This window comes from Rousettus aegyptiacus, unplaced genomic scaffold (assembly GCF_014176215.1).
Source record: "Rousettus aegyptiacus isolate mRouAeg1 unplaced genomic scaffold, mRouAeg1.p scaffold_m13_p_1, whole genome shotgun sequence".
NCBI lineage: Eukaryota > Metazoa > Chordata > Mammalia > Chiroptera > Pteropodidae > Rousettus > Rousettus aegyptiacus.
Window position 1 is genome coordinate 3030505 of NW_023416284.1, and position 18662 is coordinate 3049166.

Sequence of the window (18662 nt, forward strand, 5' to 3'; positions counted from 1 at the left end):
GGTGGTTCTGTGTTCGCTCTTTCCAGCGCATGCATCCAGCACTTTGCATGTCTGCTCTGAGCCAGGCCCCGGGCTCCGTGCTGCGGATGCGGCAGTGAGAAACACAGACCGCAGCCGCCGCCCAGCGAGCCTCCTTTCTGGTGGGGGTGGCGAGCCCACAGGAGAAAGGCCTGTCGAGGGGTGAGGCGCGCTCCGGAACACAGGCAAGCAGGTTCGGGGGACGTGGGTCTGCTTTGTCCAGGGTGGCAGGAAAGGCTGCCTCTTCCCCAGAGACCCGAAGTGAAAGAGACGGCTGTGCAGTGGTCGAGGGCACCGCAGCCCGGGAGGAGGGGACGGCAGGCGCGAAGCCGGCAGGCGTCCCGGGGACAGCGGCAGTGGGGGCGAGGGGCCGGTGGGGGTGACAGGCGGCGGAGGGTGGGGCGGCGCGCGGGGAGACGGGCTCCCGAGGGCCTGCACAGGGAGAAACGGCGGCGGGAAGAGGCGCGTGAGACGGGAGCCGCCGGCCGGGCTCCTGCTGACCCTGAGGTCACGGCCGCGCTGAGGAGGCCGGTCGGGGACGGCGGGAGGCTGGGCAAGCGGCCATTTCGCTGGCAGTGGGCAGCCCGGAGGCGACGCCGGAGGTGGCGAGAACGCAGCCTGATGTTCTGAAGGCAGAGGCCAGAGGCCTGGCGGGCGCGGGAGGCGGTGGAGGGTCTACGAGAGGGCGGCCGGGGGAGGGCGTGGCCGCCACTGAGGCGGGGACGCTGGGAGGCTTGGGCTGGGGACGAAAGCTGTGTCTGACACCAAACTGGAGCGACCCGCCAGCCATGCCAGGGAGCTCGTCCCGAGGGGGCGGCTGGAGCCGCTGGCCTAGGGCAGCGGGAAACCCGAGGAGTCGCGGAGCAGAGGCTGCACGCAGGGGGGGGGGGGGGACGCGCCCAGGCGCCGGTGTGGGACGGGATGTGGGAGGCCGCAGGGTCGCCCTCCCAGACCTGGGAAGGCGGCTGAGCGGAGGGGCCGGGTGCCAGGCCAGGGTGGGGGCCGGAGACCCTGGCAGAGGGGAGCGCCTGGAGCAGGATCCAGAGGGGACAGGAAGGGCGCGTGCGTGCAGACGCTGTCCGAGGTGCTGAAGGGAAGGGGTCGCGGGGTGCAGGGGCGCAGGCGGGGGTGGGGAGGGAGGAGCGGTCTCCAGCTAGAGGGAGGACCGCGTCTGCCTGGACACTGTGACCGTGCACACCCCGCGACCCCACCGAGTCACTGTCAGGTCACTTTCCCAGCACAAGTGGACCACAGAGCTGGGGGCCCTCTGGGGTTGGCGTGGCCGCCCTGCAATCGGCCCAGTAGAGCCGGCAGCTCCCCAGCCCATCATGGCTGGGGAGTCCTAGCACGTGGACTTGTTTCAGACTCCCGATAGCGCAGGACGGGAAAGAGCTCGTCCTGGCCACTTATTTTCTGAAACGACAGCCAGTCAACACTCATGATCCAGACATGGTCCCAACTGGCCAGGCCCTGGTCTGGTTCTGGAGGCAGAGTCACTCCACGTAAGGGGTCAGTGACCCCTCGCAGCTATGGAATGGCAGCCCACGAGCCAGGGCAGGGTCGGGCAGAGCGCAGTGGGTTCCTCTGAGGAGCGTGGCCACCGCAGGGCACCGTGGAGCCCAGGGCAGAGCCCGTCCTCCGAGTGAGAAAGGCCCAACCTGGCAGCTCCAAGCAAGGACACCGGAGCCACGTGGCCAGTTTGACTGAGTGCCCGTGATTCCAACAGAGGAAAGGACACAGCGCCTGGCAACGCCGACTCGAGCCGACTTCCCGAACGACTCCCTCCTCCGGGGCAGACATTCAAGCGAGTTCCGGGCACGAGGCCCCGAGGGAGGGGTGAGCCAGGACGCGACAGCGCGACCTCCGGGAAACGAGCGGGCACCAGAGGCAGAAAAGCCAGAGGCGCGTTCAGAGGAGCGGAGCCCTGGGCTGAGCGAGGAGAGCCGCGAGCCGCTCCGGACTGCAGCCGGGGGGCGGCGGGGGCGCCCGTGGCGTGACGGCCAAGACCGGGCCGGTGGGAGGGGGAGCGGGGTCCCCGCAGGTGCGGAGCCCCAGGACATGGCAGCCGGGGAGGGACGGGACAGGTGGCAGGGCCCTGATGGCTCGAAACGCGCAGGTGGCACGGCCATGAGGATCTGGACCCGGGGCCGGGGCGAGGGGACAGTCGGAGCCGCGGCCTGCGCCCCAGAGACGAGGGTGTGGGGTGAGGCCCCCTCCCTCCTCCCTGCTTCTTTCCGGGGGCGGATTTTGTTACTCTTTTTCCAGTTCCAACACTTCTGGGTATTTTTAACTTTTCTTTTTAAGCAACACAACCTCCAAGTTACCCACTTTTTCTCTGAAAACATCCTTAGCCATACCCTGATTTTAGGAGGAAGCAGCCTCCTTTTCAATAGTTTCTAGAAGAGTCAAGATTTTACATTCTGACCAGGAGATATCTGGAGGAATGTGTCGTCACTGCTGGGCCGCTCAGTTCTTGACATGAATGTTTAGCTTAATGGGGCCCGAGTCGGGAAATTTACAACCAAAACCCTCTTTGGGGTCACGTGCGTGATTATGTTTTATAAACGCCTCACTGGGTAGGAGAAAAAAGCGTATGTTCTCCATGTAATAGGACGTTCTCTCGCTCTTTCTCTGAACTCGCAACAATAAAACTAATAAGTCAAATAAGAACTATAAAAATAACTAACCCCAAGTACTTCCTAAGTGCCAGTCGCCTCCCTGTGTCATCTCACTTAGCACCCCCAACCCCAGAGCACCTGACAGGGAAACCGAGGCTGAGGGAGGGTAAGTGAGAGAAGCTAGCTGCAGCCCCAGGTGGCACCGTCCACACAGCAGCTTCACAGGTGTGAGAAGACCAGCTGAGGAAGGAAATCGAGAGACATCAGGTCCGCGGGCCACTGTCCCAGACGAGGTGCCCACGGCCTCCAGGGTGCGAGGGGACACCCGAGCAGGGAACAAACACCGGCCGGTGCCCACGGAGGGGGCCACGGAGTCCACGGGGCTGGGTGGGTCACGGGGAGAAAAGAGGGTGTGAGGGAGGAGGCCAGGACGGACCTCGGGGAAAAACTCCACTCGGGGCAGGTGAGGGGACAATCGAGACTCAGGGGACCCGCCCGGACGTCCCTGCTCGCAGATGCCGGGGCCCATCTCACCCAGCCACTCGACGCCACCCCCGCGTGGAGGACCGTGGTTTCAGAGCATGTGGGGGCAGGAGACACGTGGGGACAGCAGGGTGGCGGGGTCAGTGGTGCCCGAAGCTCTCGAGAGGCCGAGGGAATAGGGTGTGGGGGCCTGGCCGCTGGGTTTGTTGAGACAAAGGCATACTTTGGCCGTGAGTCTCTGGGGACTGCAGACCATCAGAACCACCAGTGTGGGACACTCGTTATTAAACACATGGGTGCCCAGGCCCCAGCCCAGGCCGGCTGCACCGAACCCTCCAGGAGGGGGGTCCAGACGACTGTTGGGGTGTCCACCACTGCCCTTCAGGCTGGAACGCTGACGCAAGGGCGTCATCGTGTGCCACACAGAAGGCGACCCCCGGGGAAGGCGCGACGGGAGGAGGAGGCCTGGGTCCCCGACAGCACAGCGGCCAGGCCAGCCCTGGAGCACACACGGCTGCATCGTCACACGGGACACGGTGCTCGCCGCTCCCGAAGTCGCTGCTGGGGCCTTCACAGCAGCGGGGCCTCGGCCCTGGTCAGTGCACCGCCTTCTGTAGGGAGCCGCTCGGGGACATGCTCCACCGAAACCAGCCAAGGGGACAGTGCGAGACACACGAGTCAGGGCAGCCCTGGTGGCGGGCAGAGGCCGCCCAGGCAGGCAGTGCAGAGCAGTGCACCCCGAGAACCTGCAGGGGCGGGGGCGGCTCTCCCCAGGGGAACGCCGGCAGCGGCGACTATCGGACAGGCGTAACTGTGCCGAGAAGCGTTTCACGCAGCTGCTGGAGGGTGGGGGACCTGGTGTTCGGCGTGGGCAACAAGGCCGCGGAGCACGTGGCGGCGGCGCCCAGGCCCGCCCCGGCGGCAGCCGCAGCGCCGCGAGGTGGACAGGCCAGAGCGAAGGGAGGACAAGCGGTGGCTGTGTTCTGTCAAAACCCTTCTGGACTCCTCCTGCCGAATACTCCGGTTTAAAGTAATTTTAAAATAAAGTGCCAAAGAAAAGCCCAAGGCTGCCAACGGCTCAGAAGCAAGGAGTTCCTGTTTAAGGTGCCGGGGCGGGCCCCACGCGGACCCCCCGCCGGCCTCCTGCTCCCGCGGTCTGGCCGCAGCCAGCGGATTTGGGGGGCCTTTCCTCTCAACGTCTGTCTGGCCGTGAGCGGGGACTGTCCCTCTCAGGCTGGGGAATGCATGTGGAAACCGCTGACTGGGGGCAGGCGAGGGGAGTCCCAGAGGGAAAAAATCTGAGCAAACAGCATCTTGGGAACTGACAGAAAGAGAACAAGACCTTTAAAAAGAATCAAATGAACAGACACAAAACCACTCTACTTTTCTACCAAATTACTAAAACGTGATGTTTGGTGATACAGCTAAAACCTGAGACATAGAAACATCTTTGAAAACAAACATACCTGCAAACGAAAATAATGAAAAGTAGTTTTTCTATTTCAGATGTTCTTTCCTTTAAGTATCATTCATCTTATATGATGTTGCCTACTGGATTCTTTAATGATCTGAGTTATTTTTATCACTGAATCTCGGGTCCTCTGGGTTTGTCACTGGGCCATCTGCAAAGACAGGCAGCTTTCCTTTCTTGCTGATTCCTGTGCCTCTTACGTTTTCCTCTTGCTTAACTGCAGTGGCAAAAGTCTCCAAAACAACGCTAACTCAGCAACGAGAGACTGGGCGCCCTCGCCTCGCTGCCAACCTCTTCCAGCGAGACGTGTTTTGTCACGTTCGAGGACCCCCGCCAATTCCCATTCTTGCTGAGGGCTTTTGTCAGGGGCGGGTGTCTGGATGAGTTTATAAGGTCATGACTTGCATGAATCTAAACACACCACAGCCGACGGTGGGGGAGGGGAGAGCAGGGGGGAGCGGCCTCTTGGGGCTGAGATCCCAGCACTCGCAAGAGGAGGAAGGGAGGACCACGCACAGCTCACTCGGGACTCGGGGACGCAGGAGCCACAAGCCAGCCTGGCACCTCTGCATGGAGGCCCTGACACTCAGGGCCATGGGGATGGGCCGGCCACCCTCTCGCACACCCAGCGCCCCTGCTGCCCTTGCTCACTCCCTGCGCCTTTTCTGCTCCCTCAAGGAATCATGGGAGTCCTGTCCACGTGCCCGGGGACAGAGGGGAGCCCTCGCGCCTGACTGCAGCCCGGCTTCCCTGTGATCTCCAGCCCTTCCCAACATGGTTCGCCGCTCAGCATCGCCAATGTGTGTGTGTGTGTGTGTGTGTGTGTGCGCGCGCGCGCGCGCGCGCACGCGCATGCACGCATATGGCGAGCCAGGAGTTAGTCCTCAAGATCAAGACTATCTAATGTACGAAAATCACAGAAAATGAGGCACAAAAGTTTTCAGAGGCCATGCGCGTGGCGCAGAATCGCTGCATAAAACCTGGACCAGCGTGCACGTGGGCCCCGCGCTCCCCTGCGCCCAGCGTCCACGGACGCATGGGCCCCGCACTCCCCTGCACCCGGCATCCACGGACGCGTGGGCCCCGCGCTCCCCTGCGCCCAGCATCCACGGAACCACGGGTGCAGGGAGGCCCTACTGTCGGGCGAGGGTCAACCCCGCTCCTGCCGGCAGCATTCTCGCCACAGGAAAACGCCGCGGAGCCACAGCCCTCGGTGTCGGCGCGGGCTGACCCTGCTCCTGCTGGGCGCTAGGCGCCGTGAGAGACGATGGGGTCTCGTGCAATGATTAGGCGTTTTCCCCTTCATTTTGGGCACGAGGCCCTACGAAAATAGGCATTAATTTTGCAAAGCCGTTATACACGCTTCCAAAATGCACATTATAAAACGTGTCTGCCCCAACAAGGCGGCCAGGTGCTGCAGACGGAGGACACGCCGCTGACTTCCAGGGGGTCCCCACGATTTCTCACTCCTCGCATTTCACTGCCACCTCCGCTCGCAAAGATTAAGTGTGGACTTTTCACCCAGGAGAGAGCGGTGACGGAAATGCCACATTTCGTGAACTTGAACGTGTGGACGAAATGAGCAAAGATCCTAGCCTGGCACTTTGCACGTTTCAGGTAGAAGGGAGCTCTGCAAGGCTCAGAGACAGTCCTTAGCAGTTACAGAAGCCCGGGCCCCTGATGGGTAGGCTCAGAAGAGGGGGTTGCCCCCATTTCCGGGAGGGAGACAGGGCTGGTGAAGATGAACAAGAAAGCATGTGAGGCCATAGCTGTACAAGGTCGTCGCTGTCCCCAGGGCAGACACCCTGATTGCCACAAAAGTACAATTTGCTGTAAAATAGGGCTATCCTTGGGCAGGACCCAAGTCAAGCAGATCCAAGGGTGCTGCAGCCAGCATTTAGTTAAAAGAGGAGAGCAATCATGAAATTGAAAACAGAAATACACATAAGAGGATTTGTTAAAAAAAAAAAAAAAAAAGAAGCCAACTTTGAAAACATCTCAAATCAGAGCCCACTCTCCAATCGCGACAGGCCCAGGGTACACCTTCCCCAGCTTCTCAGCCTGAATGTGACCTGAGCCCCTCATGCACGGGCAAGCTTGTGCAGGGGCCTGACTGTGTGTGAGGCACCGGAGCCCACATGATGGAGGAGACCGGGCCCTGCTCCCGACGCGTCCCCTGGGGACCCCGCACGGCGTGGTGCCCCGGAGCTGGGTTTCGAGGGATGAGCAGGAGTCTCCTGAGTGGAGAAGCGCCCCAGGCAACTGGAAACGACAGTGCACGTGAGCGACACTGTGCGAGAGCCTGCCACGCCCGGGGAGCGGGGGCGCGAGAGCCCACGCTTCCAGCCCCCACGCACCGCCGTGCTGACGTCAGCGGCCGCCCGGACCACCCGGCGGCTTCTCCCCTTACGGTTTCCTTTCAATCGACTTGTTTTTTAAAGTTTACTTTGCTCTCATCTGAGATGATAATATCCATTAATTTGCAGGCTTAATGTACTAAATTTTCCCAAATCACAAAAAAAATAATCACACTATTAAAGTACACAAGTGTCCTTCCGCGACCCCGGGGCCGAGTGCCCTCGTGTTTGGCCACGTGTCCCAAGCTAAGACCCTCAAGGCCTGCGCCGTGTGGGCTGGAACTTGACAGAAGGAAAAGCAAATGCCACCATCGGCAGCAGAAACGTTTTCTATTAGCGACTGCCAGTGGGTCTTGACGTTACTCCCGGGGGACGTCGGCATCCCCACCCCCAAGAGGCCCTGGCCTGCCCCCCGGGCAGCCTGCACACCTCCCGGCTTCAAGCTCCCTAGGTCGCCAGTGGCCCTCCGCTAGAAAGCCTTCCGTCCAACTTTCGCTCCAATGTTAAAAACAGGCGCCGATGGTGTTTCAGTAACTTGTTACGCAACCCCTGAAAAGACCTCAGCGTGTGCTCCATCACGCTCGGGAGCCTGAACTGGGTCAGGTAGCACACGCCTTCCCGGGGGACTGACGAGGACCCGGCAAGCGGGAAGGGGCCGGGGCGGGCTCTCCTTACCTCCGTGCACGAAGCCGTGCAGCGTACAGTCCGAGGGCCCCACCAGGTGGATCAGGCTGGACTGGCTGTAGCTGACCGTGTTCGGCTCTGTAATTGCAAAGCAGAGAGGTTAGGCCGTGAGGCAGGCCGACTCCCGCCCTGAATGGTGTGACCGCACTGACACCCGCCGACATTCGCACGGTCACCAACAGCTGACCAACTTCTCTAAGGAAAACTGGCCTCCCGTCTGCACAGGGGCCGGCTTTCCAGCATCGATCGGCCGCTCTATTAGTGGGTCACGGCGCTATTCCCTGGAGACGCCAGTGCCCCCAGCAAGGCCCTGCCCCAACCCATGGTCAGCCACGAAGCACTTCGCGGCGACAAGCTCCCGGGTTTCGAGGGGCCCTCTGTTCGTTAGGCCAGCCTTCCATCTAACTTTCACTCCAATCGTATAAACAGGCGCCGACAGCATTTCAGCAATTTGTTACGCAACCTCCTGAAAGTCCCAACTCATACGCCATTAAACACAGTGGCAGGCTGGCCTTCCCGGGCCCCGCCCTGGGACGCCTGCCAGCCCCCAGTCCCGGGACTGGCCCCGCGAGACACGGAGCTCACAGGCACGGAGCTCACAGGCAGCCGGCTTTCCCCTCCCACCTGGCAGCCTGCTAATCCCAGCTCATCTTCCAAGATGAGTGATGCGCTCACTCACTCAGTGCTGCAGCTGAAATCTCTGCAGGAGGCCTCCAGGGGAGAGCGCCACGCCTTGACCTGACTCCTGCGGCTCCTGCGGCCTGGCCCATGCTGCGCGCACCTCTGCCTTCCCTAAGCCTCTGGGGGGATGACGCTCACCTGTTTCCTTCCGCTGCACAAGGGGTGACCCATTCCTGCCCCAGCAAATCCCAAGCTCTGCTGGGGCCAACCCAACGGGCCATCGCTAGGACACGCTGCGGAGGGAGAAAGGTCCTTTCTATTTTTGGCCGGAGACAGAACGTCTGAGCAGCCAGGGCTGGTGGCGTGAGCGTGGTCGAGACCCAGAGTCGGGCGCCTGGGCCCCTTAAGCATCAGTGGTCGCCTCCGAGACTGTCTGAAGCTGCCCAAAGGGTCCAGAGCAGGGCAACCAGAGCTCGGGCGCGCGGAGGCCACGCTGTTTACTTCCCGACTCAGACGCTTCCTGCTCGTCCTCCAGCCTCACAGCGCAGTGATTTAGACTCGGGTTTCGAGATCACCTGTGAAGCGCCAACTGCTCTGAGAGGTTCTGTGGGGAGCATAGGGAGCCAAAACCACTGCTCCAGCACCCTGGGGTGCTCCCAGCCGGAGGGGCCCCTGGCGGCATGAGAAGCCGCGAGTGGGTCCGGCTCGGGAGAGGGGTCTCGTTTTCACTCGCGGTCAGCTCCCGTCTCTGGGCTTCCGGCTGCTAGGCTGCTCTCCGCCTCCTTCTCCAGCCCACCGAGGGACTGTCAGAGGCAGGTGCCCTGCCACATGAGGTCCCTCGGGCCTGCCCTGGGCTCACCCTAGTGCTGGGCACAGGAAACAGCCTCCCCTCAAGTCAGGAGCTGGTGGGCAGCCGCGGCGTGAATCCCCGAGATGCCGCACTCTGAGGACTCCCCATCCAGCCACCCATCGATACGGGGCCGAGTGGTCCGCCCGTGTGGATAGCTTAACGCAAGGGGGCAGGGGGGCACCAAAGGCTCCCGGAGAGGCATTCCAGGTGTCCCCCGGCGTCTGCTGGAACTGTAATCAGTGCAGATGACCTGCGGCCTTGACCTGGGGACAGGATGCTCCTGCTCCCAGCTGCTGGTTCAGTAAAGGCCTCCTGGGACCTAGGGGTGTCTGGAACAGCCTGGAGTGTGAGACTGGGCTTTGGGACAATGTGGCACGCCCTGACATGCTACATGGGGCGAGAGGCTCCAAGAAACGTCCAGGACACTGTGCTCTGCAGTTCCTAACGTCACCCAGAGTAGATAAGACATACCTGAAGTCCCTGTGCTATGGGAAGGGCAGGGGACAGTCCCTGCTGCTCCGGGGACACCCAGGGCCACGCTGACAGAGGCCTCGCGTGCTCCAGTGCCCGGACCCTGCCGAGGGAGACTGGTGGAGGGGCGCAGCCCCAGAAGCCATGAGGGATGCCCAACCATCAGAGAACGCCCTTCCCCACACTGCCAGCCCACGCGCCCGAGTCAAAGACCCTCCCTTGGCCTGTCCCTCCACAAAGCACGGGGCCTGACGGCATCGCGGCTTGAGGACAAAGGGTCCCCCATGCTGCTTTCGTCTGTGTCCCGCTCGACAAAGACGGGGAAACAACTATTTCACAGCAAGGACGGAAGCTGAAAGCCACATCCGGCCCCTCCCTGGGGCCACTTTGGCCGTCGGACAGTTTTTGCGTGGGAATAACGACCAAAGCATTTTTAAAAATTTCAAACAATGGAAAATTTCAGATAAAAATCTTTTTCATGTTCAATACCTACTTATTCGAGTGATAATCTGAAATAACTATAACCTAGTCAGAAATACTCCATTTCTGTAGTAATGTTTACAAATATCAATTAAGCGATGTCTGTGTCTAATAATTTAATGTTCTTAGGACTGTTGAGGTCTTAATAAGTGAAAGCGCCAAGACCCCGATGGTGAATACAGCCATGCGTCCCCCCCACCCCACCGCCACCTGACCGTGACATGTTACCCCACAGGCGCTCCAGGGGTGGGGACCGACTCTCAAGACCCAAGTGTGTGAGCCTCCCTGTTTTTCCCCTTTCAAGGTAACCCCAAAAGCTACCAATTAAAGGTGGGGAGCCACAAGACAGAAAGGGCCTGAATCCCCTCCCCTGGAGGGAAGACCGATTTGGACTCTATAAGACACAAACCTCTACCAAGTTCTCAGGGTTTTAGGGTTTAGCAGCCTCCATGACCTTGATGAACACAGTGCCTAATTTTGAACCTGTAATTTCAAAATGATGTCGAGAGCCTGAGCTAGATACTCAGGGCGCCACCAGGCGGGGTTCGGCCCAGCCGTAAGCAAATACAAAGCTGCCCTCTCTTTTCCAGGGGAAGTTTCCAGCTTGGGGGACCGAGGCACAGAGGGGCTCAGTCCGCAGAGGCAGAGCTGGGATTCAGACCCAGTGGTGTGACCGCAGGACCTATGAGCCTCTGCTCCCTGTGCCCACCCGCTCCTGCCCCAGATCCAACGCTGATGGGAGCCGGACGCTGGGGCCTGTCCAGACCCGGGGGAGAAGGCGCACCGGCCCTGGGTGAGCCCATGACGGGCACCGAGCACTCTCCTGGCTGGCCCGGAGCTGGAAAGCCTGAGGAGTGTCAGCACGGCTCAGGAGCCAGGGCTGGGCTGGCTTCCGAAGACCCTAGCTGTACTGGCAGGGGGACCAGACCTCAAGGTGAACACCGTTTTAAACCCAGGGGTGGGGATGAGGGCAGGGTTGATTGTGTCATAAACCCAAAAGCCCACAAAATGGATGGTCACATGGCCAGATAATCCATCCGCAGCTGAAGCTGGATAACTGATGGCCACGGATGGAAGCGTGTAAGGTAATCGTGTGTTCTGTCAGATGGAGAAAACAATAAGAAAGGCTAGGTTTTAGGAAACTCCCAGACTCTCTGAAGACACCTGAAGGATGAGGTGGGCCCCCTGTGGGGGTTGCTAGGCAACAGCTGCAGACAGCTGAAATCTGGTCCTGGTTTCAAAGGCATGAACGGCTCCAGATGCAGGGGGCTCGCGGGTGGAGGGTGGGGAGCACGGGCAAGGAGGGCGGCGGTCCTGGGCCTGAGCCTGCCAAACCAGGGCGGGCAGGCGGTCCTCCCACGGGAACGGGCTCCGCAAGACCCCCAGTGCCAAGGGCACGCTCGGCCCTTCACTCCGACCTGCTGTCCCCAATCAGCACGAGCACACCCGCCAGACCCAGCCCATGCCGACCACCACGCAGGCTGGGCCCGCCCCTGCTCTGGGCACGGGAGCCCAGCCAGGGGAGACCCAGCCCTACCCGCCCGGCCAGGACGATGCCGGTTCCAACAGGAAACTGAGGCCCAAAACGTAGAGAACATTCAAAAAGGATAAAGAAAGAACAGAGAAGTGACTTCCTTCAGAAATGTTTAAAAGCCAGCCCCTAATCCAATCATTTTTACAAAAATGCATTTGTAGTGAAATACAGCAAGGTAAAAAACAAAAGCCTGTAAAAATTTATCAAAAAACCTGGAAATTCAGAATGCCACCTTTCATTAATATCGCTGGAGAATAGAGACTCTGAAAATTATAAATCAGATTTATAATCAGAGAACAGCAGGCGGAAAGTAATCTCATTGGTGAAGGGAGTACTGGTTAAAAACCTCGAGGAATTTTAGTTTCCCAGTCAGTCAGGCGTACACCAGCACCTCGCCTCCTGGTCCTCGAAGGCTGAGACTTGGCCTTGGCCCCCTGGTGTCCAGTGTCCGCCCAGGCCAAAAATCAGAACCACAGAGGGGCGGGTCCAAGCAGGCCACACGCCACTCAGCACGGCTTCCCAGCTGCCCTCTCGCTGCTGGGAGGCTGACACTCTCTCCCTGCTCCATCTCTTACAAGGACACCTGTCACAGGATTCGGGGCCCTCTGGGTAACACGGGATGGCCTCATCTCCAGAGCTTTAACGTGATCACATCTGCAAAGGCCCTTTTTGCAAATAAGGTCGTAGTCACAGGGTCCGGGCATTCAGATGGGGAGGAGCCCACTCCGGCTTCCCCCTCCTGGCACGGAGTTTGTACCTTTCCTAAGGCCCTTGTGTCGCTCTGCCGTCGTCTGGGCCCCTGCCTAACCCGCCTACCCACCCAAAAGCAGAGCCTGGGCTCGGGGTCGCCGGGGCCTGGTCGGTCATCACAAGAGACGGCAGGCCTGTCCTGGATCACCACTATAAACTGATCGTCTTTTTATATTTCATTTTAAAAAGATACCAGCTCATTGGGGTTTCGTCAAGGCAACAACATTCTTATTAATACTGGCCGGAAATTTTTGTTGCTGTTGGTGTTTGTTGAAAAGCAGATATACAAACAGAACAGAAACCAACCTCCGCCCAATCCGCTGGCCTTTGCTCTGGGCACGTGGAGGTCGGAACACGGGAAAGGGGTGCAGAGCACGAGGAAACCGAACATCTGCAGACTTGGGGGCAAGCGCGCAGGCCCCGCCCGGGAAGCCCAGTGCACACAGCTGGATGGCTGAACTCAGGGACCCGCAGCCCTGCACACCCGCGGGGGGTCCACCAGCCCCCACGCCGTGCGGACCACACCGGGAAGGCGGGCGGGCGGCCAGCACCAGCCAGGCCATGCCCCGGAGCGGCCCGGGCCCTCGGCAGCAGCCCTCGCAGAGCCCGGGGCCTGGGCCTGCCGCCCATCGAGGCAGCACCACCGAGAGGGAGGGGCAGGTCCTCAGACGGCTGCCAAGGGCCAAGCCAGAGACCCAAACGTCGCCCGAGGCCAGGGCTCCTGGGGGTGCCCCCCTCCGGGGGGACCCAGCGCAGAACAGGGACGCTCATCACAGGCGCCTGCACTGCCGGCAGAGGCGCAGAGCACGTTCTCAGGTCCCGCCGCACTGACACGATGTGGCCACCGCGTGCAGCGGAGGGGTGACGCGCGGGACCGGAAGGCCCCTCCCGGGGTTCGCCATGTCCCGGAGGGAACAGCGCACCAGAGGCCCTGCCCCCGGCTGCGTCTGCACCAGGGGGTCCTGTGTCCGGGACTCGGAGGAAAAGGCCCCTCTGGGGGAAGAATATCCCCGACCTGGTCTGGATTTGGGGTGGATGCTTTCTTAAAGCTGGACCGCCCTGGATGACGGACAGGGGGGACGATGCCCTAAAGGCAGGCTGCGCACCCCGCACAGCTTTCCTGCCCACGCGGCCGGTCTGTTCGCCATGGCGACGGCTGGGTGGGCGGGCCGGCCAGGGACGCCGGGGAAGCCGCCGCCACCCTCGGGTCAGTTTTTTGCAAGGTGGAGATCGCATCATAGGCATGCTCCTGGGGGAACTTGGGGACGCCCCAGCAAAGCCTCGTCTCCGTGAGCAGGCGCGCCCCCGCCTGGGCGGCGGGCCGGCCGCACACACGCCATGCCCGTAGCGCCACAGAAGGAGCCGCCCTGCCGTCCGGGTTGGCCGTGGTGGCGGGAAGGGGTCCGGATGGTGCCCGGGCCCCGCGGGGAGGCCCGCGGGGAGGCCCGCGGGGAGGCCCAGGAGCCGGCCGCCGCGCGCTCTCACCTGGGTTCAGGACGGGCTGGACGATGTCCCCGTTCCTCCACTTGGTCTCCATGCGCTCCAGCTTCTGGGCCTCGTACCGCTTGCGGCCCTCCTGCTCCTGCTCCTGTCGGGAGTACTGCGGGGAGCAGACGGAGGGTCGGCCGAGGCCTGGGGCTCAGGGCCCCACCCCCAGGCTCGGGGCTCCCCTTTTGATAGCTGGAAACACCCTTTTTCTGATAACATGTCTTTAATGTGAATGAGAAAAACACGGAGAAGGTGAAAAGCTCAGGTAGCCCCCGCCGAGGTCAGCTGGGTCGCATCCTCCCTGGAATTGCTCTCAGACCCGCGTGAGCGCGAGCCCTGCCGTGCTGTGAGGGACGTTTCCTCCTCTGGCTACGCCCACAGAACTTACGCGATGGACCCACCACAGAGGGGCGTTTAGCCTGCTCCCCATGCTTCACCATGAAAACATCACACCGACAATCTCGGCCCCTCATTACCACTTCGCACCGGCCCCATCCCCTCCCAGGATTCATTCCTGGACACGAAACTACAGAATCAAGGCCACGCCCACCCTCCCGAGAGGGCAGGTGTCCCGAGTGCCCCCAGCACCTGGCGGCCTCGCTCTTCAGCCAGTCGAAGAAGTTGCACGTTTGCAGAGAACATGCAGTTAAAGCTAAGAGGCCCCAAAAGCTCTCCAAGAAGTTAAAAATAAACACGAATATAAAACTTGGCATAAAAACTGGGGCTCCTGAATCCTTTGGGTGAAAGGGGGTGATGAGCCCTCTGTGGGCTGTCCTCCTGTCCAGTGCAGGAATGCCCCGCAGGGAGGCCCCAGGCAGGTCCCGGGCCCTCTTGATGGCCCACCTCCCCCAGGCCCCCTCTCCCTCGCTGCTGACCGCTGCCTGGCTGCTCTCCTCTGGTTAGCTGACCTCTGCCCTTTCTGCCATTCGGCCAGCATTTCTGTGGAAGAGCCGCTGAGCTCCGGGCCCCTCACGCTCCTCTCTGCAATCCGCTGAAGCCCCTCCAACTTAGGCAGATTCATTTCAGACGGCGATTTCAGACTTTCTTTCAAAAGCCACTTCTGAACATTCTGATGTCCCTGCTCGTGGCTCTGCTCCAGATTTGCACAGGGTCTGAACACCGTTCTGTGGCTTAACTGCCCTTATCTCAGGCGTCAGAGCCCATTGCCAAAGGCGGCTGCGAAAGGACCTGAGTGGTTTGCTCGAAAGAGGGGACAGAGCGCTGGGTTGAGCGGTGTCCTGTCAGCATTCCTGTCCCCTGGGACCTGTGCAGGTGACCTTGTTTGGAACTGGGGTCTGTGCAGGTGTAATTAATTGAGGTCATACTGGAGCAGGATGGGCTCTAAATACAATGATTTCTGTCCGTGTAAGGAGAGTCAGACACACATGAATTCACACACGTGGGCACACATGGGAAAACTGGCCACGTGACTGTGGAGGCAGAGACTGGAGTGACGTGGCCACATGCCGAAGACGCCTGTAGTCACCAGGAGCCACCAGAGGCTGAGGAGGTGAGGACCGCCCTCGCCCAGAGCCATCGGACAGACTGACTCCGTGGTTTTGGCCTTCTGGCCTCCAGACATGAGAGCGTAAAGGTCCACTGCTCTAGGCCTGGGGACTTCGCCAGCGCAGCCCGCAAGCTCGCAGGTGGGCCTGTCGGGCCGCATACCCCGGCCCTCGGCTCCCACCCACTCTCCTCGCAGGCAGAGTGCTGGGCTCCAGTGACACTGAGTGGGTGCTCTTGGGGTGCCCAAGAATGGGCCCAGCGACCTGGCCCGGACCAAGGCCTAGGCGCCCCTCCTGGCCCACACGGAGGCTCCCCGGTCATCCCGAGCTTGAATCACACCTGTACTGAGGGGCCCCAGACAAGGACTCCACCCGCCACTGCTCTCCCAGGATGCCTCCTTGGCGAACGAGCCTGCCCCTGTCACAGGGTGACCAGGCCTCCACCCGGTGGGGAATGGGAGGGGCTCCTTACCACGACCGGAGGCACCTCCAGGACCCTGTCCACGTCCTCCAGCGACAGGGGCACGTACCACAGCGTGGCTTTGTTGGTCAGCTTCGTGACGCCTTCAGAGGAGAGAAGCACGTGCGTGATGACCAAGGCAGAGGCAGAGGACAGGGCCACCGGGGACCCGGCGGGCGGCGAGGCGCTTGGCCTGTGACCCCCGACCCCCAACGCTGCCCCTGGCCAGAGGCTGCTGGAAAGACTTCAGGTCACCTGGTTTAAGCCTGGGAACTCCCAGGCCACCGGCTTCCTAGCACTTTCTACACAAGAGGGCTCACGCTTGGAGGCGCCCAAACCAGGCAACCTCGTCTTTGCGGGTGCATTTACAGAAGGAGCTTCGGTCATTCGCACACCCCAGAAGCCTCTGAGGAGGAGCAACCAGACAGAGAAGGGATGTGGGGAGGGGCGGACCAGCCTCCGGGTGGACACCTCGCTCAGCCACCTCCCAGAGAAGAGGGGGACCGGGCCCCGGGGCGTGCCAGGCTGAGCTTGCGACCCCATCAGCAGATCAGGCTGACACTGATTTCAAACTCAAACCCCCTGCTGAGAACCTCCAGTCACTGCGAGTCACTGCTGGATCTGCCCTGCCCACCTGTCTAAAGGCTGCCAAGAGCGCCTCCCACAAGGGGGTGGGAGGACAGGACACAAGGCCAGGGGGCGGGACACACACACACACACACACACATACCACCCCCACCCCCACCCCCATCCCCCAGCATCCAGGCAGGGGGATGGGGCACAGCTTTGTGGCCGGCTGTCAAGGCCCGTCCCTGCAGCTCAGTGCGCCCCACCTCAGAGGCCTGGATTTACTGCCAGCCTACTCACACCTGCAACCCAGAAGCTTCTGAATGGAGTGCTGAGATGGGTGGCGGGCTGATGACCGCCACTCTGGGCGGAAGGGAGCAGAACCTTCCTGGGGGCACTGAGCCCGGCCTCAGGGTGGAGTGGGGCTGCCCCACCTGCTGAGAACCACAGGCCAAAAGAAATCGTCCGTCCATAGCTCTCACTTGTACAGAAGGTGCCTGGGGCCCAGAGAGATCAAGGCATTTTCCTAGGGTCACACAGCAACCCACTGCCATTCCAAGCACAGACCCAGGCCTCCTGGAAAGCGTTTACAAGGATATCTTTGGAAAGCTGCCTCTTCAACATGGACACAGCATCCCAAAGCAGAGGAGCACAGTGAAACGGGGGAAGAGAGGAAGTGGGAGAGGTGGGGAGCAGCCCAGCAACCCCCAAAAGCCCAAGGTGAACCCGGGGCTTCAGCTTCCTCCCCCTGGGGACCAAGCCCTGGGGGGTCAATTAGAAGCATGGCACCCTCGGGACGGCAGGCTCCCCGCGCTCGGAAACCACAGGCAAACATGGAAACAGATCTTCACTGCACTCTGACTGAAAGTGAATCTGACAACCTGCTTTGGGGAATAAAGATTTCCTGTTTGACTCAGCGAGAGCCAGCCTGACAAGCCGGTTTCCATGGAAACCCCGAGTGGCCCTCCTCTAGACCTAAATGAACGCCATGGAGCAAACGAGGCAAAACATACTAATTGTACGTTCTCCATCTTTTAATAAAACCATCAAAAGATAACTGCGGCATTAAAAATATCTGTTTTACAATCTTAAGAGGACCCAGCTATTTTCTGGAACCATCTGCGGCCATCACGTCCCAGTTAGCTTAATATTTTGACAGCTGCCGGAGATGAACGAGGCGTCTCAAAGGCGTAAAGGCTGTCATCTGCCTGGGTGTGTGCTTGCCCAACCGCCTCCTGATAGGGAACGTGGCCGCGGTGGAAGGGGAGACACCAAACAGGGGCCCCCGCCTCCGGGGTCGAGAGACGCAGAGACATCACTTGAACAGCTTCACGGCTCAGCCCCGCGGGCTCCCCACCTGTCAGCGCTCACCTGCCTGCCCAGCCAGCCTGCAGGGGGCTGCTGGCCCGCCGCCGCCCTAGGCGCTGGGAGAGCTACAGCGGCTAAGGCGCCGTGAGCCCTGCCCTCAGAGGGCTCCCACGTGAGCCGGCACGTGGGCCGGAGCCACGACACGGAGGGAAGGCCTCGCGACCCGAGGCCCCAGGACAGGAGATTCAAGCAGCTCCGGATGTGGAGAGACAAGAGGGAGGATGACAGAGAGACAGACGCGGAGGGGGGGGCGGGCACGGAGCGGGGGGCCCCGAGAGGAAGACCCAGAAACGAGAGGGAGAGAGGAGCCGCCGGCTCTTCAGCAGGGCTCCGGGGCGAGACGACCCGGGACCCGGACGTGGGGAAAAGCCGCAGCCCTCGCCTCACTGTCCCCGCCCCGAGCTACGGGGCGGATAGGGGTAAGCCGGGACCCCCCGCGTCCCTATGATGCTGTTGCAGAGATGCACGCACATGTCTGGGGAGGTGGCGTGGCAGTGGGTGCCAAGCCCGGGGACAACGGGAGCTGGGCAGAGGCTCCCGGCTCAGGTGTGCCGAGAGCCACGACGCCACGGCCAGAAGGTGTGACGTGTGCTCCCACGAGGCGTGGGAGGCTTCCCCAGGCCCCCGGAGCCAGGACTGGGGCGCGTCCTACAGACCACCCGGCCGGCCTCCCAGCCGATCACGCACCTGGGGACTCTCGCGCTACCTGGGGTTAAGGCTCAGCGCGACCCACAGGGGCTGCTGACTCCCCCTTCGCTCCCAGAGACGGGCACCTCCAAACCTGCCCCGACCCCATGCCCAGGGAGGCGCAAGCCCTTTCTCTCGCCCCAAGCATCTGACGGGCTCGGGACCAGGGGCAGCCGGTAGGGTCCCTACGGGGCCCAGAGAGGCCCTCTGGCTCCTCAGCCCCCGACCCGCACTCTGTCCCCGGGGGCTG

General features: G+C 61.4%; 2 protein-coding genes across 2 annotated transcripts in view; both read right to left on the minus strand.

Moving 5' to 3' along the window:
* ACOT7 (acyl-CoA thioesterase 7) overlaps window positions 1-18662 on the minus strand; it is a 77193-nt gene that overhangs the window by 26687 nt on the left and 31844 nt on the right. Inside the window, 3 exon segments of the mRNA XM_016165338.2 lie at window positions 7623-7709; window positions 13823-13937; window positions 15803-15894. Of these exon segments, the coding sequence (XP_016020824.2) occupies window positions 7623-7709; window positions 13823-13937; window positions 15803-15894 (294 nt within the window).
* On the minus strand, window positions 7718-13710 carry LOC107521001 (cleavage and polyadenylation specificity factor subunit 6-like). Its single transcript, XM_036228111.1, is given in 2 exon segments — window positions 7718-12799; window positions 12801-13710. Coding segments are annotated over 2 exon segments (1047 nt in total). The 5' UTR covers window positions 13583-13710; the 3' UTR covers window positions 7718-12534.